This window comes from Hippocampus guttulatus, chromosome 17 (assembly GCF_054856545.1).
Source record: "Hippocampus guttulatus isolate MCC_2025c chromosome 17, RoL_Hgut_1.0, whole genome shotgun sequence".
Classification (NCBI taxonomy): domain Eukaryota; kingdom Metazoa; phylum Chordata; class Actinopteri; order Syngnathiformes; family Syngnathidae; genus Hippocampus; species Hippocampus guttulatus.
The window spans coordinates 6,026,103-6,053,523 of NC_141277.1; the positions used below are offsets into that span (position 1 = coordinate 6,026,103).

Here is a 27,421-nt window from a genome sequence, read left to right on the forward strand (position 1 = left end):
TGTTTAGATTTGTCATTTCAAACAGCATGTGTGCAGTTTTTAGTTATGTGATCATAAATCTGAATCGAAGAGCTGCATATGAGTTCTGTATTATTTAAAAAAAAAAAAAAAAGCATTCCCAGTGTTTTTCGAAACGTCTTGTATTTCCTGCGCATGTTAAACCTAATTCACGGCCCCCAAATTAGAATACAAAAGCAACTTACCCTTTGTGTTCTACATTAAAACATTTCTCTTTCCAAAAAAAACATAGGTGCACAGTATATGGACACCTTCTACGTGCCCGTTTTTCCCCATGAGCGAGATCATGCTTGAAGTCGTCTTTCCCAAATACCCTGCCTCCAACCCATGCGTCCATTAGAAGCACATTTCAATTTATTGGAAGGTGTCATCAGATAGGAAGCGGTGTTGACACGGCTGCAACCTCTCAGTCTCCTCGGCAAGCTGGACTTGGCTTCATTTGCTAAGCAAGTAGAGGACGGTCAATACGCTATATCAACTTTTACACGGTTAGGCCTCTCAGGGACTCAGAGAGGCCGTTAAAAACAGAAAAGCTCCTGATTGATGGAGACCAACTTTGTCAGCACGTCCACTCTTGGAAAATCCGGATTCAACCGTCACCAAAAGTGTACTTTTAGATGGGCAACGTTGTCACCCTAAAACTGAAATCTGTCTTTTATCTTAAATGCAATCCACCCCCTCCCCCCACCCCGACTCTTTCAATGCTGAGGTCACGGGTTCTATATGAAGCCCTGACCATACGCACAACAGCCATACTGTGTAGGTTCATTAAGCAAAGCTTCAAAGACATTCCTGGAATTGATCACGGAGCTGCAAGTGATGTAATGTATGCTCCCCTGTTTATTTGCAGATTGTTAATGATAAGCGAGGACAGACTTGGCGGCACCGCTCCCGAATGCAGGGGAGATTGCCTCGGCCCCAAACACCACGCGACCGAAGTGGGGGGGAGGGGGAGGGATACCCCCTCCAAATGTGCAAGATTGTCTTATTCCAGGACTGTAATCGAGTCCAAACTTCGTTGCGGACAAGGTGTTGCAACGCGGAAGGGGACGTGTCCAATTGACGGCCTAATGGCTTTCTAAATGCAAGTCATACTGCCCCAAAAAAAATCGAGGTGTGGCGAGGATTTGATCTGACACTTCAAACGGGGCGTAGATTGTAAAATGCACTTTCCAGAATCAACACGTTTTCGTCCATTGCCTGCAGCAACGATAAACTCCTTACCCGACGATATCACATCTCTGTCTGCCCCCCCGTTTCTAGCTGTTGATGAAAAACTATTTGAGTTTGTTCGGGGCTGTGTTGATGGCATGGCACGGGCTGAAAATGGTAACATACGTTAGTAAGCTATCACTTCAGAAGGACATTAAAAACCAAACTGACAGAAGTGCCGCGCTACGTGGGGTCCTGCAAGTCGTTTTCGCGAGTGGCCGACCGTTGGTTGTGATGCAATTCAAAATTTTAATTGCGGGTGAACGGCGTCGCAACATCCTACCAGCCAATCAAAAAAGACAGTGATGATGTCATGACAATGTATAAGTTATGTATACATCTATCTGTTCTGTATTTACAATATAAATGTACTGTATATGTACAGTATATATGGATCAACATACATACATACTTAATAGTGTTTTATGATAATACCCAACAATATTTATAATTTCACAAGTACCTGTGACTAAAAAGCAAAGCGTGAAGAGTCTCTGTCATCCACATGTGCGGTCAATGAATGGGTGATCTCCTTGCAAATAGCCTCTCATATGTCTATGTAGTTACAATGTCCAGGTCAATCCACTTCTTTGTTGACAATAGCACCGTGTTGTTTAGTAAAAAAAAAAAAAAAAATATATATATATATATACTGTATATATAAGATACAGTCCAGTACATGTGGCACCTCAAAACGTTTGCCGAGATGAATAGCAGGGTAACAGTTTTATTTTTGTTGCAGTGAGTTGATTGTGTGCACAAAGGTCAGTCACCCGGTGGGCGGCTGTGAGTTTGCCGATAGCAGTTTGTTCACGATTGTCCAGTTGAAGTCTCATTTGGCCACCTCACTGGATGTGGCGCGGGCCCAAGAGTACGAAGTACAGTTCTAGTATTTGTAGTTCATTCTATCCAACCACTGCCTAGAACGCAGATAGAAGTGGCAGCTAGAGGAGTGCAGAGCTCCACAATTGTATTTTTTAATTGTATTTGTTTGCGTAATGTTGCGAAGAGTATCTGTCCGCCGATTGAAAGTTTTTCAATCTCAAGCTGACTACGGTGAGAAGGGAAATTATTGTCATATCATTCTCTTATCGTACAGCGCTGACGCACCTGAATAAAATTGCACGTCCACGTTACCGTTTACGATTTTGACTTTTTCTTAAAAAACTTTCATCAGAAATTGCAGCTTTTCATTGAATTATTGGCTCCGCTAGCGTCAGCAGCGAAGGACACCGCTACCCAGTCTTTATATACACAAGATGTCTGGTCAATAAAACAGACGTCGGAATTGCAACTGGCTGGAAATCGCAATGTTCATGGAAACTTTGTTCAATCCGAGGATGATCGAAGCTAGCATGCAGCTAGCTGGCGCAACATCGTAAAAACGGCAAGACTGACTAAACTGTTGTCGTTCGTACGGTTCATTTGGGTGTCCGGGAAATCCCGTCACATCGAAGATGAAAATCTGCGATGAAAGAGGATCTTGTTTGTTTCATCGGAAAACCAATGTGGTGGTGTTTCGAGTCGAAAAGATGGCACAAAACGTGCACGTGAATGACGAGATGACAAAGTTGTCTGTTATGTCTACCGCATAAGGGTTAAATGCCCGTGAGATCGTAATTTCAATAATTGTAATCGTCATGAATAATAATGACTTGAAGATGCACTTTCAACGACATTTTTTTTTCAATTCGACGCATCCTGAACCGAACCGAAAACCATTAGCATGATACCGAGAACCCAACCAATGAATTTACAGTTCATTTGCTTTTATTTTAGCCTAACCTCTAAAACATTTATATTTCATAAATCTATTGTTTAACGCAATCAGAGTTCATTTATTTCTTGTGTTAGTGAAAAAAATACATGGCAAGAGGACCTTGTAAACATGATCGCAACCTTGTGAAAATTGATCGCAGATTGAATCACAATTGCCACATTCAGGGAAAAAAAAACTTTTCTCAACACTATTCACCCCTAGTTAATAATATATCGTGAGTTAGCGTTTTGGGCCGTAAAAATTCTTATATAAACAGCCTCTGGACTCTTTACATTATGCTACGGTATTATGTGGCCCGCAGCTTCTGTCGCGAGCTTGCTTAATGGCTCTTGTGCACAACTCTGCTCATTATCACCTGTTGCACTACAATAGCGCACGAGGACCGAACGGCCGCCTTGTTCGCAGCAAACCAGTCCAGCGGCATGCATCGTCTCCGGGAAGCTTAATGTGAGGGATTTGTCTGCTCGGACCCGTAAACAGCCGCCAGCTCCGGGCGGCGTGATGGCAACTGCAAATGCTTCAGATGTGGAACATGTGTCAAAAGTCTTTAGGCCTGTACGTGCCACCGGGAGATAAGCATCTTCACCCCCCCCGCCCCCCTTCATCCCCAACCTTCCTAACGCGAGGCTTACTCAAACCAGTTTTGCGTGCAAAAAGGCAAACAATGGCAAATCGGGAGCAGAGGAGGAGAAAAAAAAAATCATCCTCGGGTTATTTGTCGTCAAGTTAACGCGGTATAAATACGTGGCCGCCCTGTTCATGAGAAGCTTTGGCGCGATGGGTGGGGGGATGATTGTGATTTGTGGTTCCCCCCCCACGTGACGTTCGCCGAGCACCCGCCACCGCTGCATGGCGGCGGGGACCACTTCAGTCTAGCCTCCTCCGCTTCCCACTTCCTTGAAGTCGCCGTTTTTTTTTTTTTTTTTTTTTTTTGTGTCAGTCCATCCTCTCGATCCTCTTTTAAGAGGATAGCGCTATAAAGCGCCACATTCCTTCACCGTCTTTTGGGCTAAGAGGTTGGGGTGGCTTCGCTCTCTCGGGGGTTAAGTGGGATAAGTGCGTGGCTCATGTCAAGCCGGCTACCCCCCCAACCCCCCAATAGTTTCTGGAAAATTCGCAATGGGGTAAGATTGGATTACGGTGTTTTGGTATTTATACGGAGACGGAGGAGCTTTGAAATGGAAAACCATAAGCGGAAAAGCAAGTGCCATGCAGTCTGAAAGGACAAAAAGAAAAACCGGCGCTAATTTCCTCTGATGGCACGGGGTGGACTTGTCTCGTCCCGGCACACAATTGCCTGTTTTGTTCCTGCGGATGACAGTTTGAGGGAAATGCATTAGGGGCGATCGTAAATCTTGAAAGGAAACCGTCGCGAGTAGACAGCTAGCAGGCAACGTGAACATTGTCCCACTCAGACGCCGAGCTTACTTGGCTCGACCAATTTGTTGCTTCCTTCCATCTATTTCTCACGAAAAACATGAATCGGAAAGACCCTCTCCGAAATTGTCAACGTGACTTTGATTCATCATTGACGGGAAGATGGACAAAAGAAATGGGCCATCGGCCATTTTACTTTGTTTTACCGGCTTGACACGTGTTGGGGAAATCTCAAGTAATTTGCGTACTTTGCAAAGCCAAATTCAAACCGCGTCTTAGTTGAACGTCTTTAGCGTATCATTTCGGCGCACGATGCCCGGGTGGTGGGGCAGAAGCTTAACCGGTCAAGGGGATGTTTTGAGAAGATAAGACGTGACTAAAGCTGAGTCCGGTTTGATGGTTTTTGTTCAACAGTTGTATTTTACAGGAGAAATACAGAAATATCATCCAGCATTTCTGTTCCAAATGAACAGTTGATTATTTTAGAATAACTGATCCGGTTCCTTTCAAGGCGCCAGCCCCTAACCACGATGCTCCTGCTGTACTTTCTTCTCTCGCCAAGACCCAGCAGGGTGTGCTCACTTATTGCAATTTCAAATTCGGAGTGATGACCAGAGGGTGCGGTAACTTTTGGAGGTCATGTTGTTGTTTTGTGGCCATTTTGTTGATGTTAGTGGCAGGTTGCCACACAGCAGAGTGCGGCGCATAGCTCCCTCCTGAGTACTGGAGTTAAATCCTTCATTTCGACGTAGCATCTTAAAAGTTTGGACGCTTAAAAATGGCCTCTGAAGAGCAGCGCGCAATACATTCTTGTCTATAATCTCAAATTTTTTATTTGATTTTCTTTACATACATAAAGAAGTTCTTTCCGTGCCGTTCACGTTTCCATAAGTTGCCTCATGCTACTTTTTTTTTCCTTTCCCCCTCCTCCTCCATCCTCCCCCCTGCTTCTGTTGAAACTTGACCTCCGGTTTCTGGGTGAATTCACGGTTTTGTCAGTAGCGAGAACAACAATTTTTGAAGTGTTCGCGGCGGCGGCGAACTCAAGCGGCGGCAAAGTTGAGTGCGGTCAATTGAATCTCCCGCATGCCTCTGCCGCCATGAATGCACCACTACTGACCCCCACCACCCCCCTCCTCTGCCCCACTACCCCCATACTCCCCACCTCCACACACTCCTCGGCCACTGGTTTAATATTTTTTACGTGTTTGCACACAAAGCCCGTCTTTCTCAGTTGAAAATTTTGAGTCTCGTGAATCGAATGAATGAATAAATCCAACCAAGTCTTCAAGAAATGTAAAAAAATCCAAATGCATGCTTGGTTATGTACGAATATCGTTTTAGGTAACTCAATGCGCTTCACACTTTCAAACCTAAAAGCATTAAAAAAACAAAACAAAACAGCAGACCACATTCAGAAGCGCAGGAATTAAAAACCTGCATTGACATTCAACACATTAACAGAAAACTTTAGAAACAATTTTCAGGTTTCTGAATTTGCTGAATAACATTGTGAAACTGATTTTTTAAAAATATTTTTGAAATCCTTCAAGGTATGTTGAGGGAAAGCCAAGTTTTTAACCAGGATTTCAAAGCATTTCCACTTGGGACTGACTTCACTTCACTTGGTAGCTTGTTGCATTTGCGTGCAGCACGACAGGCAAATGCTGCTTCAACGTGTTTGCTTTGAACTCTGAGCTGCACTATTCGAAATGAGTCTGAAGACTTCAGACCAAATAAAAATGACCCACCAAAATATTTTGTCTCAATTTAGTGATAAATGTTCCTTCTCAGGGAGAAATTTGAACCTGTTATCTGTTCCAAGACTGCCATCGTATTGCTACGCTGTCTAATTTTAGCGCTTAATTGCTCTATCTGTCACGAGACATCCATTTTTACACTGTCTAGTATACAGCAACATGCAGACCCTGAGAACTATGTAGTAGTGAATTGTGGAGATAAGGCATTCGACATTCATTTCTTTATCGTACTATATTAGTTTTCCGAATATTTTGGGGGCGTGGCTAAAACGAGGCCCCCTTGACGCACTTGGGCTCAGGCAAATACTCAGCGAGTGGGATTAAAGCACGAAACTGGCCGTTTGTGGAGCTCGCGTTGAATGGAAACATGCTCATGGTGGAACCAACTCGTGCAATTTGTGGCCACCGTGCGTCAACAGGTTCATTTGGTTATGTACTGACAAAGCACACCCGTTAACCTTTAGAACCTTTATTCTAATAGTCCATGAATTTTTTTCTTTTGTAATGCCAGATCCCCAGATGCACTCAGCTATATGCACCCGACATGCGTTTAAATGTCCTTCCTTTAGATCTCCTATGAGTTAAATATGACTCACTTTCAGTTACCCGCCCTCCCCTTTCATTTTACTAGCTGTGTTTGGCTTTACTGCTTTTTCATGTTCAAATTGCATGTCCCGTCAGGAGACTTGTGACATTTGAAATACGACGCCAGGTCGTATTTACTGAGCTAGACAATACACGAAAGCCACATGAAAATCAAAATAAGTCGGATGCGGTTAAGAGCCGTGCCCTCATTTATTGAATTCCCCCACAGATGTTTTGCATAAAGACATTTTCAGGGGGTAATGAGGAGGCGGGCGTGTTTGGATGTAAGCTGAACCTGGGCGCCTTTCATTTTCTTTTTCTTTTTTTTTTTTTTGTGTTGCTTATGTGATTCAGGAGCGTTGGCGGCCCGGGCACGGAAGAGACTTGAACGTGTGCAGCTGCTGCATTAAGTTTTCCCATCAAAGCGTCGAGTGATGAATTGATGGTCATTTGTGGTCATGCTTGCCTTCACGGCTCCCTTTGAGGATCCTCAGCGGTGCTTTGGGTAGAAGAAGAAGAAGAAGAAAAAGAAAAAACAAGTTCATTTGATTGAGCTAGCTCAGAGCTAATAATGCCAAATTGACTTGATGCTAAAATCTATTTGATTACCGATTTTGACATAAGTGGCTCACTTAACCTGTTTCAAGGCTGCGAAACTGCCAAAGTCGAACTCATTGTCCCTAAATTTAAAAAACAAATGTTTCCATTGCAAACAGTAAAATTATTATTTAACTGTGAGTGACTGTACCGGTAATGTTTTAAGAAATAGAATCGTTTTAAGGTAACCGCTGCCTGGTTTAAAAAATATATATTAAAAAAAATTGAATAAAAAAAAAATCACATGCTATTGGTGATGTTAACATGGACAATTAATGAGTGTATGTATTTACAATGAATATAAAATGTCTACACATTTTTGTGAGACCAAGATAAATCATTTCAAAACTTTTTTCACTGCTTGGTCAAGAATTATGAACAGTTCCAAATGGCAGCGTCAGCACTAAAGCTGAAGACTTCAGGTAGAAACCAAAAATAAAGGTCAGCAAAAGACTCCTAGAGCATCAGAACTTTGTCGTTGGTCGGGGGCATTTGAAATAATGGTAGCTTACTGATCAGACATATTTTGTCGAGGTGAAAATTTGAGCGCCAAGGCGTCTTTCCCAGAAACCCAGACAGAAAGTTTTATATAAGTCACAATAATTAAATTCATGTTTTAACAAGGGAAGAAAGTTAACAAGAGACATTTTTTCTTGTAATTTTACGCATTTTATTCTGGAAAAGATGCCACTGTTTTCTGGGGGGGGGGGGGTCGCGAATAGCATTCTCTTTTTTTCATCTTTTTGTGCCCATATGCAGGTATGCAGTTTTTTTTTTTGGTGGAAATATGACATTTTGATTTATTGCAACCTGACTGAGTTTAAGCCAGTGATTCACAAATGGATGCATGGCATGCAGGTGTGCCTTGAGGGAAATCGGAAAGGTTCCAATGATACAGAAAATCACGTAATTACAAATATATCTTTCTTCATCATGCCAGGAAAGTATAGTGTGACGCCGAACAATCGACTGCTGGAAGGCAGAGGGTACCATAAATACCCCCCCCCCCCCTCCCCGTTGCCACTCATCTAACAAAATATCAGACACCAGTTTGAAAAATCTTGCTCTGCAACAGTGATTCTCAAAGTGTGCTACAAGTACCGCGTAAGGCACACGGCATCCCTCTAGTGGTGCGCAAAAGAATTGCCGATAAGACACCAATAGAATTCACGTTCAAAACATGCTGTGCAATCAAAAATTGGAATGTAGCAAGTAGCTGTGCGGTACTGGCCCTGAATTAAAACAATGTACTTATAAAATTAAAAAAAAAAAAAAAAAAGAAGTTTTCGAGTAGTATGCCAAATGTCAAGGTCAACACTTGTCAATAGGTGTTACATTTTGACCGTTCATACACTTAATAATTAAAAAAAAGAAAAAAAGAAAATAGCTATCTTGCTGTTGGCGAACACTTAAGCCTACTACATGACTGTATTTTACGGTTGTCCATTATACTTTTACTTGGAAGGCTTGGTAGTGTTTTTTTTTAGGTGGTACATGGTGTAAAAAGTATGAGAACCACTGATCTTGAGGTTTTAAACTCCCCTTGCACCATTGGAATTACCCCCCCCCACCCCCACTTCCCAAAATGGTGAGCACCAAAGTGTCATGTCTGGCGGCGCTCATGTGGGCTCCATCACGCAGCCTGCCGCCACACAGACCAGGACACAAGCCCTAACCAACCAATTAAAATCCGATTAGGAAACATCTTAGTTAGCGAGAGGACCTTTCGCCGGCCCGGGGTCAGCCACCTAATAAGATCCATGGCCTATAGAGAAGCTGCAGACCTTCACAAATGCTCCTGGCGACCGAGCGTGGCCCCGGAGACCTCTTCTGGCCCACATCGCGCTTTAATTGCTCACTGTATTTAAAAAGAAGAAGGTGGGATTCCAGTTAATTAGTCGGGGGGCTGGACATTATACGACGTGGGGTTTGTTAGCTCGGATTTGGGCGCGGATCAGCTTTTGTGCGCGCCAAATGAGAAGTGAGTAGCGAGCCGGCGATACACAGTGCGCCTGTGTGGACTGGCGACAGTCTCCTTTCATGGGAAAACCTTAAAGGAGCCCCGCGTTATCACAGGACCTCATTATCTCATGTCTGCCAGCATCCTTTGGCAGGGCGCCCTAATCAAGGGTGGCACAGACCTACTTTGCGATACTTTTTTTTTTTGTGTGTGTGTGCGTCACACCCTTTGCGTGATCTGAGGTGTTGCACGACTTTTGCGTGATATGCCCGCGTCTCAACTTTTGTTTGGTCATTTAGCCGCTTGGCTCATTAAAATGGAAACAACGCCCCCTGCCCACCTCTCTTTCATCATTAAGCTACAAATCCAAGCAACAAATGCTGAGAGGAATTCTGAAAATTTTGACCCCTTTCACGCAACCAAAAGAGTTCTCGCTACGACCGCTAAAAATAATGCGTGGTACATTCTGACAGTTTTAATACTGAATTATTGCACTCGTTTATTTAAAAGATTATTCATTAGTTATTTCTGAGGAGGGTGTTGTGGCAGTGAGTGTGGATTTGTTTGTACCGCAGCGTACTTTTCATGTGCAGTTTGTACTTGTAGTCGTTGTGTGGAAATGTTTTAAGGTGAAGTTGTCTCGTGTCTTTTTTTTTTTTTTCTTACTGGACGTTGTTGCACGGGTGCGTGCGCACACGCCCCACAGACGTGCATTACATGGTTTGTATGCTTTATGCCCCCCACAGGGTTGGGGGCATAAAGCATTTTATTTACCTGGAGGTGAGTGTTGCAAAGACGTCTACATGGAGAAAAAGATCGCAGGAAGAGATTTACACCTGCCTCTCTGCTGCCAGAGAAGAAGCCTATAGGCTACAGAGATGGCCCAGTGGAGCCAGCTTGTCTGGGGCCTCTGCTTAGACCCCCCCCCCCCCCCCCTCCCCCGCACCTCTCCACTCCCCTCCTCCCATTCCCTCGCCCTCCCTCCCTCTTTGCTCCCTCCTCCTTCCCTCCGCTGTGGATTAAACAACATCATAAAAAATGACCATCAACGCACACACTGTAAACAGATTACTCTGCTTGGCGCCTGGCGTACAAACTGAGGCGCTCAGGGCAAAAAGAAAAGAAGAAGAAGGAAAAAAAAAAGCGCATGGCCGAATCACGTGCATGACCCGCCCCCGCCCATAGCCTCAGCCTCTTTCTTCATCAACCGAACGTGGACGCGCGTACTTCCCGGGGATGTTTCCCGGTCATGTCACTTGTCCTGGAGGAGGCCACTTTTTGTCATTGTTTCTTCTTTCATCCGACCTTCCGAAGCTCATTTTTAGATCTTCGAATGTTGTATTTGTTCATCAGTGCTAACCGCCGATTGGATCGACGGCGTTTTCAGAAGAAAAGTGAAAAGAGCCATCCAAATGTACCTTTAAGGATTTAAACGACACTTCACAATTTTAAAAGACAATATCGCGTTACGCGTCTGACTTTTGAATGCAAATTAAGATGACAGAGTTTAATGTTTGTTTATGCACAGACACCTTATTATTGGATAGAAACACTCTCAACGGATATCAAGTGCTATTGCAGCAAAGTGTGGCTTTGATCTAGGCTGACGCGGCCACATCCGGGATCACTTGTTGCTAGGCAGAATTTGTGGAACCCCCTTGTGATAGGAGAATCTCCCAGTTGTATCAGTAGCCTGAATTTCATGCATAATATTCCAGATAAAAAAAAAACGTCATCTGTTGCTCCAAATAATTTCCAATCTGTAAAAATGAAATATGAGTTGTAAATCCAACACGTTATTTGAGCAGTGCTCCCATTAATTACGCAGCCCAATTAATGCTCTATATTAAATATGACATTTTTAGAATAAGGAGAAATGGTGGGGCACTGCCACCTCATTGAGGACGCAGTTGAGTCGCTGCTCGGCGTAAAAAGTTGGAAAAGATAAAAATTCTGGTTCTCAATACTTCAGTGCTCTGTGTTAAATATGAACATTAGAAAGGAGAACTAACATTCCCCCCCCCCCCCCCCCCCCCAACCCCCTTCTTTTAGTTTGACATACAAATCAATGCTCTGTGTTAATTATAAAAAAATTAGAAAAAAAATCATGTTGCTCAAATTCATTTCCATTCTCTGCAACAAATATAAAATAATCATATCAGCTTTGGTCCTATTGAAAGTTCAACTGAATCACTGCTTTGTCAAAAAAAAAATGCCATACCTCGTACTCATTTCACAAATCAATCTGTAATCCTACTAATTTCACACAAAAAAAAATCCTATGTATTAAATATAAAATGTTTATAAAGAAAAACAGTGCCATATGGGGGGGGGTACTGCCTTACCCCCATTAATTTAATCACTGTAACATTGTTCTGTATTAAATGTAAACAAAAAGCAAAAAAAAGTCACTTTAAAAAAAAGTGACATCACTTTCACTTACACATGGACCCCTGAAACACACACACACACACACACACACACACACACACACAAAGGAGAGAGTGCAAAGGGCGTGTCTTGTGTCTGGTGGTGAAGTTGGTTTAAAAAAAAAATCCCCATCTTGATGCAAATCCCTCTCTGCTCTGATTTGTGCAAAATCAAGTCTTCACATGGAGCTTGTTTGAACGTCGGCCTGCAAATCATCAGGCTGTCAGCGTCGCAGATGCTCGGCGAATGGCTGGGATTTTACGCTACTCGCTTGAGGAGCGACTCCAACTTTTGCACAACCTTCCCGGCCTGCTTTTTGTCTTTTGACGAGATGAGCCGAGAGCCTCGGCGTGGACGTAAAGCCCGATTGCCCGAGTTACTGTACGATGGGGGGGCGGGGAGGTGGTGGTGGTGGTGGTGAAGGGTCTTCTATTGCAACAAGATATGCGTTAAATCCATCTCATAATCTGTTGTGCGTCGCTCCAAGTTTGCCGGCCGCTTTGAGTAACTCCCACTTTAAACAGCAGCGCTAGCATGATTGATTATTTGCTGAGCGAGCACAAAGTGTTAATGGAGGAGCTTTTAGCTTAAACACCGATATGCGGATGTCTCCAAGTTGTAAATTATCTCCAGATTTCTTTGATTTTTTTTTTTATTATTTTCTTTTAAAAAAAAGTATTGATTCAACAGTTCTCCCTGCATCCTGTTGTCGTAAATACTTGCGGAAGTCGAACCAGAATCAACTGCCTCGTTCAGTCATGTAGCGACAATCGTTGACGTGCATGGTTTTAAGGGAGAGGCGAGGATAATTTAGGATTCGACGAGGAAAGCTCCCTTCTCGAGAAAGGAACAAGGGTGATTTCCAAAAAGGGCTCGGCCCATTGAATGACAAAAGGCAGCCGACTCTCGCTTTTCCTTGGCTGCCTCGCACAACCGAGAAGAAAAACTAAATTAAAAAAAAACTAAAAAGCTTCACACAACAAAGCAAGGAGAGGAAGCAACCAGATGTGATTTATTTGATATGTGAACAAGTCATTTGTGATTTAAATCTGGCCATGGAGAAATATTGATGGGAAGCGAATTTTGCTGGTCAGAGGTTAGATTGTTTTCCACTGGGATCTCCAATTTCTCTGTCTGGGAGAATAAACATGCTGACGTTGATTTTATGATTCATAAAAAAGCTTTTACGAGACATTGCACGGACAGGATTTTTGGGACTGATCACCATGTTAAAAAAAAACAACAAAAAAACAAGCCACCACCAATCTGATCAAAAATAACTTTAAAAAAATCTTGCATGTACTTGTGTAATTTTAACGGCCATCAACAAAATAATTTTCAAGCATTTTTGCCCTCATTTAACAATTTTTGCTCAGAAGAAAAACCACAACAAAAAAAAAACGATCACCGATCCTCAATCACCCCCCCCCCCCCCCCCAAATTAACCAAAGTATCTATTGAAATAAATTACCGCAAGTACGTGTGCACTGTTTACGGAGCGTCACCAAATACATTCTCAACGATGTTTTACCTAGTTTAACACTTTTTGTTTAAAAAAATTAATAGTTAGGAATAGCGGGAGAGAATTTTCCATCGGCTGATTTTTCTAAAAACAAAATCTGTACTCAACCATACTTGACTCTTGATAATTCCACCATGCTACGCTGGCGACTTGTCGGTCAACAATTTCTATTTATTTTTGCCCCCCCCCCCCATAAATAATTCACCACTCATAGCCCGCCCCAGTGGCCCCACATGCACCAATCTCTCAGTTACAAGCATCCTGGGAGTATAAGGCAGTACAAGCGCATCCTTAATAAACAAATACAAGATGGCGAGCAGCTCTGGTTTCACGGCTGAAACATCCTGTCTCTCTGCCGGGGTGAAGTGGCGTCTTCGTCCGTATTCATTATCGCCCACTTTCGGCCCGAACGTCACATGATTTCCGCGCGTCTTATGAAATGCATATTTAGTATGATAGAGCACATGAATTAGACATATCCACTTCATGGACACCAGACGAGAAACTTGATCTAGTCTTGATTCGTTAACCTCAATCGTGTAGTGTGTGTGCGTGTGTGTGTGTGTGTGTGTCCCAAAACAAAGACCACAATCTTTTTTCTTCCATCTTAATCGATTTCAGGGGTTATTATGAAAAGACATTTAATCCTGCTTGTCTTCACCTAACGCTTCAAAACAAGATCATCCACTTAAAAAAAAGAAATAAATAACAAGTACTTGCCGTTGAAATGATGCTGGCTTAAGATGTTTATAAATCACATTTTCTTCAGTGTTTATACATGAACTGTACATTATTACAATACATATTAGGACTTGATCAAAAAAAAAAAAAAAAAAGGTTTGTAGCAGCGACCTGCTTGCCAAATAATGAGCCCACATATCCCTCTACTGCTTTGACCCAACCTATCAAATAGTCAACCACACTCATCAACTATCTTACTTTGTATGGTGAAGTGGTACAGTATTTTTTTGGTACTGGTACTTTGTGAGAACGCGCGCGCGTGTGTGTGTGTGTGTGTGTGTGTTTCCAAGCATTGTTTATTACTCCCACACATTGCTAAGCCTTAATAAGGAACTATAAATCATGAGCTACGAGCATTGCCAAATACTGAGCTTACGCCTTTAGCCTCTCGTAAAGTGAGACGCGAGTTTAAACTTCCTTTTGTGAAGAGGTATTTCAAAATTTATATTTGGAATATGTGTGAGAATGCTGCAATTACCATTCGATGATGCGAAGCAACAAGATCAGAGAATGACCACCTGCTTGCCAAATAGTGAGCCTGCATTTAGCTCAACAGTGTTTCTGCACTATATGACGTTGACACCCCCACTGCATGTTTCATGGAGCGTTTATTTTTTGATTTATTTCACAAGCTGCTGTCAACCACTGCTCACGCCAGACACTCGCACACAGGCTAGGCCACGTCGCACGACACCCCACCAGAGCCCCGCCCCCTAAAGGCACATGCATGTATTGCATTCACTCTGATACATATAATATATGCATTTTAGTCTTGGAATTATAATTTTTTCGATGTGCTAAGCACTTGAGTGAAGACTAAAATGTTGCTTGAAATCAAATAGTAAGTAATCCGTTTTTGTGAGATGTTTTGGGGGCTTGAGAAATCGCATTCCCGTTGCGATAATCGGGAGTTCATTGTACTGCTTTGTATTGGCCATATTTTACAATAAGGTTCTCTGTTGTCTGCTATAACTGAGCCCTAAAAAGTTAACAGTAGCTTGACAAATAACTTGAGAACTAGCAAACAGTGTCTTAATGTTTTACAAATATGTTATTTGCCAGTTAAACACACACACACACACGCACAAAAATGCCGTGTTGTTTTCCTAGCCAACTCGCTGAGTACACAATTAAAACTGCTGGGTCACAAAAATCTCAATTGTGCTCCAAAAATGGACCGACACACAACTTGGGTCAGTTTGACCCAACCTGGGTTGTTTCGTATTAATTAAAAAAAAAAGAAAGATAAAAAATTGGTTGTACCAAACAACCCAGAAATTTGGGTCATAACTGACCCAAGTCGCGGGTCGGTCCAAATTTTGATTTCAATTGAGCTATTTTTGACCCAGGTGTTATAAGAGTGTCGCCGTGGATTTGGAGCCGAGCCGATTGAGTTACTTTTACCGCCAACCAGAATGTTATTTGGAGTTTTGTTTGAGTATTAGATTTAATCACGGCTATGCTGAAAACATGGTTAAAAAAAAAAATCTTAATAGCTTTAGTATGGACTGCACGAATGTGTCGTGTGATGAGGCCCGTCCATTCGGCCCATCTGTGTGCCTACCGATGTGTTCCTGAAACGAAATATTCAATGTCGAGTGAAAATTGATCCGCTGATGCGAAGTCTGTTTCCCTCTCCCGGTCCGAGCAGATCCCGGCGGAGCAACCCGATATCACATCGGCGAGATGACCAAGTTCAGGGCCCGCACGCCGTCTCCTCCTCCTCCTCCCGCTACTGGACGTGGGATCAATGGAATACCATCGGGATCAGAGGGGGCCGGCACCTGCCCACCCCGCTCGCTCGTGGGCCGCGTGATTGGACGTCGTTGACCACCGCTGAGGCTTTCATGCAAATTGATGAAGGTAATTTGAGCCGATTAAGTGCAATTTGATTTGCGTTAAGAGCCCTCCTTCTTCTGCTCCCCTCTCGCTAATCCGAAACGGTTTTGATTAATAGTTGGGGATGCGATGAAGTCATGTGATGGAGGGCACTTCAAAGGCCTTGCGCAGCAGCTGTTTGTCGTTGGCGGGAAAGGAAGCGTGGATTTCCTTTTTATACTCACCAGTCAGACATGCAAATTTTTTATGACAACTATCCTTGACTTTAATCGATCCCACAATGTCAAATTGAGCTCGGGTGAAACGGACGGACACTTGCGTTGTCGTTTCAGGGTCGTGTAGCAACGCAAAAAAGCCAGGAGGGTTCTGATTTCAGCAGCGTTTTTGGAGTTAAAAATGATGAGGCACTACTTGGCCACAATGTGCGAATTTGTTAGCCGCCTGTTGATGGGCAAGGAAGCATGAAGCGCAATCCTAACTGCCTGATAGTTGACTGTGTACTGCTTTGGGGCACTGCCTAATACAGAGCTCGTACCATACTACTCTGTATTAAATGTAAAATAGGCTTTTTTGCGGGGGGGGGGGTTAAAAGAAAAAAAAAGAAAAAGGTTGTCTCAATCCTGTGGGCAACATTTTCCTGTATCCAACAATACAACATCTGTTGAGGTTCTGCTGAGCCTTGAAATGCCCTACTGTACTCTGCGTTCATGATGAAATAGAAATTAGGGAAATTGTGCCAACTGCCGAGACGCAGTGGGACACTGTTCAATGGAAAACAATTTGATTACTACTAAAGATTAAAAAAAAAAATGAGAAAGGAGCCCAGTGAAATGACAAAGCAATGAAATCACTGCTCTGTATTAAATACAAAATCTATACCTGAGCAAAGGAAAACTGACTTGGCTGAATTTACTGGGAAGTGGCTTATATAAACCATTGCAAACACCAACAACTCTGTATTAATTACAAAAAACACAATGACTACTCTGTATTGAGCATAATGTATCTCGGGGTTGCGGTTGTGTGTGTGTGTGGGGGGGGGGGGTTGAATAGGTACTTGGCCAAATTACGGATCAATTAAAGGACTGCTCTGTAGATTGGTGAATTTAAAATATCAGGGGGCACAAAACGTGGAATGGTGCCCTTCCGAATTATCGATCAATTCATTGACTACTCTGTATTAAAGTACATTTAGAAAAAAAAATGGGGAGTTCCCCAACGGCAAGTAAATGACGCATCAGTTGAATGACTACTCTGTTAAATATAAAGTATACAGCTGTTTTGGGAAAAAAAAGACCAATTTAAATGACAACGCTCTATTAAATATCAATTTGAGCAAAGTGTCCGCCCAAATAACTGCTCAATTCAACTACTATGTGTGAAATTCACATTGTCAATTCAACAATGCAGATTGCCGAGCATGCCGAGCGTCCGCTGCGTGGTTTGACACGCGCGTCGAAAAGCCAAGAAAGAAGCGCGGTAGCGACCATTGTGTGAGTGTCTCGGTTGTTACGTGCCGCCCGGGAGCGTCTGCATAAACTCCACCTTGCCTCCTCAGAGCGGCCCAGCGCGGCGGCCTGACTCAGTGAAAAAACAAAAAAACAAAAAACAATCTGAGGAAATGGGAAACAATCCGAGGCAGGCTCCAAAAGGGCCGCCATTAAAAAATAAATAAATAAATAAAAAGGCGACGGGCCTCCGCTCCTCCTCTCATGCCTTCAGCTTTAAACGTACGGCGTGATAGAAAAAGGATCAATGCGCTGACCGGGCAGCCGCCCCCCGTGCCTGGTGTCGAGCGCTATATGCCAGGAAGCATGTTACAAAAACACCGGTTTGGGGGGGGGGGCGTGGACGAAATGGGGGAGAAAGCCCCCTTAAATGTTGCCAATGCTTTGTGAGTGATTAGTGGAATTTTGTGTGTGTGTGAGAGAAGGCTTCCATGTTATCTCACACGCGCGCCAAGAAACGTTGACTGTTTCCAGCCCGTGGATCATATTCCAAGCTCATTTCGGCCTACATTCCCCACCTTCCTCTACCTCTTTAACAGCCCCCCCCCCCTCAGCCCCGCCCCACTCCCCTCCCCACTCCGCTCGCTCCTGTTCTGATGTTAGCAGACCCTTCTGGATCTCCTGCAGGACTTACTGTATGTGGTCACTTATAATCTCCGCTTGCAAAAGAGACACTGCAGCGGCAGACAAACAAATCGTGCTAAGTCGTAGCTGGCAGCGCGCTCAAAGAGAAGCCGCGGGTCTCTCTTTGCCAGGGGAGGAGAGGGCAGCCGTTTTCTCAGGGAGGGGGTGAGAGCAGGCGGCCTGGTCCTTATCGAGGCTGGATCGCAGACACCTCCGCCCCTCCCGGCAGGAATGCACATGGCCTCCCTGTAGCAGTCGTAGAAGAAGAAGCAGAAAAAGAAGGAGGAAACCAGCCGACATGGAGAGGAAGTTGAATGGGGAGGGGGGGGGGGATAGGGAGTGAGGGGAAAGTGAATGGAGGACGAGGGAGAAAGGGAGGAGCGCTGCAGCCAATGGCGGGAGGGCCGAGAGCGCATAGCAAAACAAACATGGCATTTGGCGGCTTCAACGCTCTTCCGACGGCAATGGTCTGCGGTCGTTGTTGGCTCCCTCGCTGTACTCTTGGCGTTTGAAAAGGCGATGACAGCTGTCAGATAGTACGCCGCCAACCATGTGACAACAGCACAAAAGGTGCTAAAGCGCGTGCTGAATCTCGATCAGAAATGGATCGCATTCACACACCAAACGGTCCCACGGTTTGATCGTTTCAGGCCAGTGAATCTCACAAAGTGTGGCGCACGTCCCAAACGGTCTCGTGGCCCACCGTCCCACAAGTCCCTCTAGTTGGACCCAAAAGGATCCATGAATTCAGTGTGCCAACTGTGCATGATGGAGTTTCAGTGGCGTAAACAGTTTTTGATGCCCCCCACATATATTAGTTAAATATAGTTCAGTGGTATTTGCATGTTAAGCATTTTGGTAGATCTGATTATTTATTTAAGGGCTTACAATAATATTGTGTGTGTGTGCATATATACTGTATATATATATATATACAGTATATGAATCCAAAATAATTAGTTTTGTCTGCGCAATGTATAATATTAACTACAGTGAAACTCCTCTACAACGAAATCATGTTTGCAGCAAGACATTTTTCACAACAGGGGGTTTTCCACTGTAGCAAATTTGATCTCGGATGTAAACACACACACAGGGTTTTTTTTCGTTGTATGGGGGCAGGAAAGTGGGAATGCTGTTAATGCATGAAGATTTTTTTCACACGAGGGGTATTTTCGCCCATGTAGGTTTCGTTGTAGAGGAGTTTCACTGTACAACACATAAGAGAACTTTCCTGGTTTAAGTGGTTGGCGCCCCACAATTTTTTCCCCCCTCCCTCCGCTTTAAACGCCACTGATTGACTGTGAAGTTTCCACACACACGCTCCCTCCTGACCTCAATGTATGTTTGAGGTAATGCGGCACAGGATGTTAACGTATTAAATGTACCGCAATTATCGGGGATGTGGACTATTCCCACAGACTCTCTTTTCCCATGGCGGAAATATTTACTTTTTTTATGTGTTTTTATTTATTTTCGCAGCCTTTCTTCTTCTTCATCCGAATGTGGAATTCCAACGCGCCGGCTGCTAGCTTGTGGTTGGACGTCAATGCAAATAACATTGTCAGGTGCCGATTGGGGTTCAGGGGTTCATCCTCAGTTCAGCCATGAGCATTCCACACAATTTTTACATTTTTATTCACCCTTGTGTGGCCTCTGTTGCACTTCTTTTCTTTTTTTTTATCTCGTCGTCTTTTTCTCCGAGCCATCGTTTCTTCACCCACGACACATTTGACGACGTCCTTTTTTTTGCCCAGGAGTGATGCGGTGAAACAAACAGCACATTAACTGTCCATTCCACTCACTGAACTTGTCACCAAGGAGCCCTTCCGCATGGAAATTTTGGTGGGATCTTCAGACAGAAAGTAATGCTCTTCAATTACGAGGAAAACCACATCCAAATTTAGAGTTGTCTGTCGTGTTGTACCACATTAAGCCAGGCCGTACAGAAGCTTCCCGGAAGAGTTACAGCATAATTAAGAACAAGAAGACACCCGTTACTGTAATAATACAGTGCGGCGTAGCGCTTTGCCGTTTTAAATATCCGTTGTTTCAGAGGAGCAGACAGAATATGCCTCCGAGTATTGCTGTTTGATGATTGGGACGATGCTAATCAACGTTAGCCGTTCTTTAGCATTAGCATCATTTCGCTTGAGGACTTTTGTTATTTTATAAACGTTTTGGTGTTTCGACGTGCACAGTTCGACTCTCTTTTGTGTGTGAGTTTCATAGCAAATGTCAACTGGGGGGGAAAAATTCGCTTCGAGTAAAAACACATTTTGCCTTTTATGTGGAGAACTGTGTGAGCGAGAGAGTGAAAACAGGTGGCAAGAAATACTTTCAAATGTGCTTCAATAAGTTCGAATGTCTTGTTTAGATGGGTTGAAACGATGTGGGCGCAGTAAAATTACAATATATTTGAAAAGTTTTTTTATATGATGTTTTCAACTATTGTAGGTGGATTAGGACCAAAGACCTTCCTAGATAAACGGGGGTTCCTTGTACTTCAAAAAAGAAGTCCTTCACACACTTTACCCTTCAATCCTCAACCGTTAACGCACATAGAAATACCACAAAAATGGGGTAGGAATGATATTTTACAATTTCCCACTCAATTCTAATGACATGTTGCTCACACAGACTGCAAACAATATATCCCAGTTTTGGATGTTCGATACATATAAATATTTCATTTCCACCAAAAGTCAAAGAGCAAAAAAATAAAATAAAAAATTCACCCAAAATATTGTGCAGCACTAACACAATGACTTTGACTTCTTACTCAAATGGAAGTTTTAATTTTAAATGAGACTAATGAATGCCTATGAAAATATCATGGCGATTTTTATGGCCCGGCTTTTTCCAAAGTAGGAACTGAATTATTCAAGTTCGGCTTCACTGTCGAGAAAAATGATGGATTTTTCAAGAAGAATCAGCTTTGCAGTTTTGATGACTTTTTGGCACGCATGACGCGAGCACGCTCGTCTGTTGCCTTAATTTCCCCACTCGTTCCTAAAAGTCACGCTCTAATTTCCATTTAAATACATTTTGATGGAATCCCAATTAGAATGTTTTCTCCCCGCATAAGAAAAATCCCCCGTTCAGGCAAAAGAACATTCGTCTGCTTGCATCTGTTTGTTGGATCAGAGCGGCAAAGGCCAACTTATTGCAAGCACATGTGACTTGGTGCGTGTGTACATGGCCGCAACCTATGTAGCCCCCCCCCCATGCACCCCCCCTCTTTAAGATGGATCCTCGCCATCATTAATGCAGGCCCACGGCGAGCGCATGTCTACACAAGTTTGCATGGGACGCAGACATCTGGCTCCTTCCGATTTGGTCCGGGTTTCCCTTCCCGCAAACCTGCTCTTTCCCTCGTGTACTTGGTCGTTTGCGCTTTTGGGAGAGGATGTGATGCCGTGGTTGCCGCGACGATGAACTTCAAAGAGGTCGGGGAGCAGGGGGAGGGCGGGAGGCTTCAGTCATGAGCGGGCAGAGGGCAGAACTTGGTCAATGGCGGGGATTTGTCGCCTAATAGCTCCTCTGGGGCGACTTAAGTTCTAATTTCAGAGGTGCTGAAAGTAGGATTTTATGGAGTATGCGCGCTCACATGCTTTTTTCATTACGCGGCGTCTAATTGCGGTGATAATGGAGAAAAGGCTGGGAGTGTGACTTTAAAGATGAGCGTCTGTTGCAAAACAGCTTTTAATCTCTTCAACTACCGTATTTCCTCCAATGAGGAGCCGCGGCTTTTATAGTTATCGTAGTGTGTGGAGTGCTCATTTATTTGAAGTAACGCGTCTGTTTCGAGGAGGCCCTTTTATTTGGATAAATGCCCAAACATTTTACATCATTCCATATCATTCAAGGATTTCACATTTTCACCAGTAACATCCCACATCATTTCAAGAGTTTCATATTATTCAGTATCATTCCGTATCATTTCACATCATCTTTCAATATCCTGTCATTTAACGTCACTCTGTATTTTTCCGCCAGCATATTGCACATCTATCACAAACATTCCGCAACATTCCAAATTATTCAGTATCATTTAGTTAGGCCACATCATTCCGTATTTATCACCAAATATCATACCACTTTATTCAATATCGTTCCACATCATCCCATATCTTTCAATATCATTCTGTATCATTTAATTCCACATTTTCCACCAGTAACATGATACATCAATCCGTATCTTTCATACCATTCAAAATCAGGTTTCGATATATGTATATTAGTGCTGACAGTTTAACACGTTATAGGCATTAAAAACAGTTTTAACTCGATTAATTTTTTATTGCGAGATTAATGCGGCAGGATTCACGGCGGATGTTACGTTCCTCTCAAATAATCAAATGTGCTCCACGTTTGAATAACTGCTCCAAGTGAAAAACATTCTTGTCAAATTGAAGCTGAAATTGTTGCTTCGGTAAATATTTGCATTTTGCACAATGAAAACCGATCCGCGATTCCATGTTGATGAGAGCATTAAAAATGGGAAAAATAGGAAAAAAAGAAATCAAAGAAAATTTGGAATAGATAAAAAAAATCTGTGATTAATTAGGATAATTCTGAGTTTGAAATTATACATTTGATCGCAAATAAATATTTTAATCATTTGACAGCACTAATATATATATATATATATTTTTTTTTTTCCATTCAGCATTTCAGCAATCACACAATGTCTAGTGGTACAACGCGCCTTGCCAATGGCTGCCGACCAGTTCAGGGTGGCCACTGCCTCTCGCCCCAAATCAGTCCGGGATTAGCTCCAGCCCAAACGGACGCAGAGCCAAAGAAGAGCTGCATGCTTCGATTGACGTCATGCCAATTGCAATTTGTTTAGCGTCTGTGATGACGTCACCGCAGGGGCCGGCCTGCCACACGAGTAAATCGTGTCTATGTTAATATTGACGTTCCCCTCCGCTTGTCTCTCCATCAGCAATAGATTTAATGGTCACTTTCTGTAAGCTTATTCAGCACAGAGGGAGGGAAAACGAGAGCTCGGAAAAACCCTCGGAGGGCCGCCGAGAGCGTAAAAGTCAAATAAGTGAAATGGAGCTAATGAGATGCACTGAGTAAGTTGAGAGCGCGCACGTTTGTTTTGGCCATTTGACTGACGAGTGCCTCAGACCTCCGGACGGGACGCACGTTGCGGTCGTCACCGGCGAGTAGCAGAAAGTGCACCTTTTAAAGGCTTGCGGTCGGACTGGTTATAGAATCCTCGTGCTTGTCAAAGTCGCTCCTCCGCTTCCTGTTTATCTTTTTCTGCATCTCCTCAACTTCCTCCTGCCATTTCTTGACGCCGTGCCTCTTTTGTTACCTCTCGTACGAAAAGCCCATCTAATCGGCCCAGTTGAAATCAATCTCATGCAATTATTCACGGGAAATGTTTGCCTTGGCTGCCAACCAACACCAACCTCTGAAATTGGAAGGGCCTGTTGCGGGGGCGTGTGTGCTTGCGTGCGTGCGTGCTTGCGTGCGTGCGTGTGTTTGTTGCCGGTGCAGATGTGCCGCCTAATCGCAGACGCCATCATGCAGAAACTATTCTTTTACAACCATTTCAAAGCATCTGCAACGAGTGTCACCGGGAGGTTAAGTCAACTCTGAAATGCAGGTTGCATGCCAGAATGGAATGAAAAGGTCGAGCGTTGCCTGAACGACGACTTCTGACGAGTCGTAACCATCCATTGATGCGCACCTCCTGCTTATGCTTGAATAAAACATTTTTTAAAAAATGGCACGAAAATTAATTTTGCAGACGTCGTTTTTGCTTAATCCTGCCGCTTAACGGTATTATTTCATTTGATGTTCTTGCGCGATGCCACGCGTATTGTTAAGTCGCACCCGGAAGGCAGAGAAGTGAAAACAGAGCTAACGTTGTCTTTATTCTGAGGCTTTCTGGGAAGGTATTGATTTTAGCCAATTGTAGTAACTAATTAGGCATTTGGTCATAAACCTGGAAAAGAAAGTCGACGGTTTCATGTTCCTGGTAGAGAAACACAAAGTAAACGGAAACATTATAGCCCCACCAAGCACCCTGCTCATATATTTGTTGTAAACAAGAGCGAGGGCACTAAATCAAGTTTCAATTCATTTACTTTGTCCGTAAAAGGGCAAATGGCCATATTGGCCAACTTCGAGTGAAAATTACAGCAGTGATTGATTTTTTTTGTCTTTCTTTTTAGAATTTAGTAAAATGATTTAACTTTGAACCAGAACTGAAAATGATTTTGGTTTACATTTAAATCACACGTTCCTGAGGTTATTCTTGGCTAGCATGAATTGAGCAATTCATTGGCTAATTTCAAAGAAGCTGTTCATCTCGTGACGAAACTTAGACGACGACAAGAAAATAATTGTCTTCAAACGCAGACGAGTCTGAAATTTTCTCCTCCCTGTAACCCTTATATCCTTGAACTAAAACTCGCATCCGTGCTGTCGTCTAAACGAAAATAGAGGGCGTTGTCAAAACCAAAAATCAAACTTTTTTCGCGGTTAATGTTTCTTTACACGCGGCAGAAGTTTTGGCTGACTTTCTCTCTTTCTCGTGAATAAGATGAGTCGATGAGATTTTCGGAAGGAGCTGAGGAAATTGTTCAATTTCCTGTCCGTCAGTATATTCCGCGCTCCAGCATGATATTTACATCTTCTTATGCTTCTGTTGTCTTTGTTGGAGGACGTGATGTCATCATAATCGCGGCACATCTATCTGGGATTTTCTACATTCAACGTTTTCAGCACATTGCGGTCTAAGTATTTGGCTTAAACCAGGATTTTTTTTTTTACCATTTGCCACTCAATACCAACACATCGTTATCATCAGTGGTCGTCCTTTCCGAATTTAATTGTAGCTCACTGTTAAGGTTGTGGCGGCCCGGTAGTTAGTGCGTCCGCCTCACAGTGCAGAGGTGCAGGGTTCGATTCCAACTCCGGCCTCCCTGTGTGGAGTTTGCATGTTCTCCCCGTGCCTGTGTGGGTTTTCTCCGGGTACTCGGGTTTCCTCCCACATTCCAAAAACATGCATGGCAGGCTGATTGAAAGACTCTAAATTGTCCCTAGGATGATTGTTTGTCGATATCTGCCCTGCAAACTGGCAACCAGTTGAGGGTGTCCCCCGCCTCCTGCCCGAAGACAGCCGGAATAGGCTCCAGCACGCCCTGCGACCTTTGTGAGGATGGATGGATGTTAAGGTTGTTTGCCAGGAGGTTAGGTGATTTTTCTCTCTCTCAAAAACATTTCAGGTGGTCAGAGACGGCGTCGCTGTCTCCCGTTTGAATTGGAATGCGAGTCGGTATCTGTTGTGTCGTATGCATGTGTTCATACTAAAGTGCATCAGCTGTATCATTTTCATCGGTTTAAATGGTGTAACCACAGATTTTCCCCAAAACGTTTTGTTTTCTTCTCTCCGTTTCAGAAATGTTGGAATGGAATTGAACACAACTGTGAAAATGATCTTGCCTGACTGGCAGTTGGGCGCCACTAAACTTCTGATCCTCGAACGGGACTTGTCGTCACACATGCTGGCACTCAACCAATCCGTCTAACTGTCGAGGATTTCTAATCCCAAGTAGCAAATTGTGTCCTGACAATTCCAGTGTGACCTTCTGCTTCAGTCGTTGTCGCCGCCCATTTTCATGGGATTCCCCCCAACTGACCGCCCAAATTTCCAACGACCTAACCGTAACCGGCATACCAAGCGGTATTATCGTTGCTGTCATCCAACATGCATCCGATAGGCGAAGTACCGTTCAAGCCACCGCAGTGAGAGTGACTCGGAGAAAATGTGCATCCATGCGCGTGTTGGCGCGCTTGTATACAAATGCGCGTGCGTCGTCTTGTGTCTGGCCAGCCACGGCCACATCTGTTTGTCATGTTTGCACTTAAGCGCCTGCAGGAGCCACCATTTTAAGTGGAGACAGTCCTCTCTCCCAGTCTCTCCCTTTCCTCCTAATTACATTTGTTCGTTAATCCATTTTCTGCCCTCTCCTCCTTCTCTTGTTTACGTTCTCGCTCCGCTGGGCTTTGGCCTCCTCCGACCAGCAGACAGTGACCTTTAAGGAGATGCCAAAAGAGCCGTGCGTTGAGACAGTGTTACCCCCTCCTTCACCCTTACACCGCGCACACATCCGCGCACGTATGCGCATATACACACACCTACTCAGTGCCATCCCGGCCCCACAGTATCCCCCTCAGGCCATCTCCGTCCGAGAGGCTAATGGAGTTAGCCTAATGTCTGCACAGCGCCAGTCATAAAACTGATTTGAGGCTGAAGGCTTGGTGCCGAGACCACCACTCTGCTTACAAAAAAATAAAAAAATAAAAAAGAGCGATGGGAGTGAGATGTTAAAGGAGAGCGAGTGTGTCTTTGGAGTGGAGGAGGTTGGCTCGGCGGCGGCGGCGTGGTGGTGCAGTCTGGCGTAACTAAGGCAACTGCAGACAATCTAATTGGTATTGACAATCTTTGTCTCGGAGGAAATTTGACATGGAAGGGCAAATCATTCTATTTAGTCGCCTGAATAGTCTCCGAGGCGGGGCATGAGGAGTACAATCGCGCCGCGGCGTTGTCCCGGCCCTCGCGTCTGGGCCCCCGGTCTCTGCTACGCTACAATCGATCCTAATCCGATCGGGAGGGGAGGAAGAGGAGAAGCGGCAGCAGCGCCGGGGGCAAGGAAGTTAAAAAAAAAAAAAAAATGAAAATCAAAAGGTCTGTTGGGATCCTATTTAACAAGAGAGAGTACAATTGGGGCGGCGGTCCGTAATGCACTTGTGTAGTGCTTAATGTATAGAAAAGCCCAGGCTCGGTAATGGTTCTGCAGCCAAGGTGGCTGGGCTTCAAAGAAATGTGCTTGCTTTAGCTAAAAGACCGCCAAAGACCTTCATTCTGTTAGAGCATCAAATATGGCTCCCACTCACGACACACACACTGATTTTATTATCCTCACTCCCCTGAGAAACTCATCTCATCCTCCTTTTTGTTTGAGTGACTGACCGTCAGTGGGGACAAGTGAAGTGGTGCTGTCCATCAAGGCTGCCCTGGGTCTTTTTTGAGGTTTTGATTTAAAATTGGAATGAAAACACTACTCACGCCGATGACCCTGGTGGTTTGGGTCCATTTAGGCCATGCGCGAGTACCTCGACTAGAGGTGGTAGAGGTGTCACATTTAATTTTTTTTTTCTCCCGTTGTTTTGCCACAATCGAGCAGTTGCAAATCCAAATAAGAAACCAATCCACGGCAGTATTCCGCATCAACACGAATGTGACGCCAGCCTGTAATTTCATTTGCTCAAATGTTGCTAATGTGCTTTGCCGTCATGAATCAAAGTGATACCGACACGTCGCTGCCGCGAGCCATCCACATCAAAGGACGTGCTACCGCCATCCCTCCAACAACGCAAAAAGACCCCAAAACCCTCAAATCTTTCACAAACGCAAACGAACTGTGTATTCATCATCTT

At 43.9% G+C, this 27,421-nt stretch overlaps 1 protein-coding gene across 1 annotated transcript in view; it reads left to right on the forward strand.

The window, feature by feature from the left end:
* The first annotated feature begins 15,748 nt into the window (after window positions 1-15,748).
* The window catches only part of LOC147191744 (uncharacterized), a 168,969-nt gene continuing 157,296 nt past the window's right edge, over window positions 15,749-27,421 (forward strand). Inside the window, exon 1 of the mRNA XM_086134189.1 lies at window positions 15,749-15,845. Within this exon, the coding sequence (XP_085990315.1) occupies window positions 15,830-15,845 (16 nt within the window). The 5' untranslated portion in view covers window positions 15,749-15,829. The remainder of the gene's footprint in view (window positions 15,846-27,421) is intronic.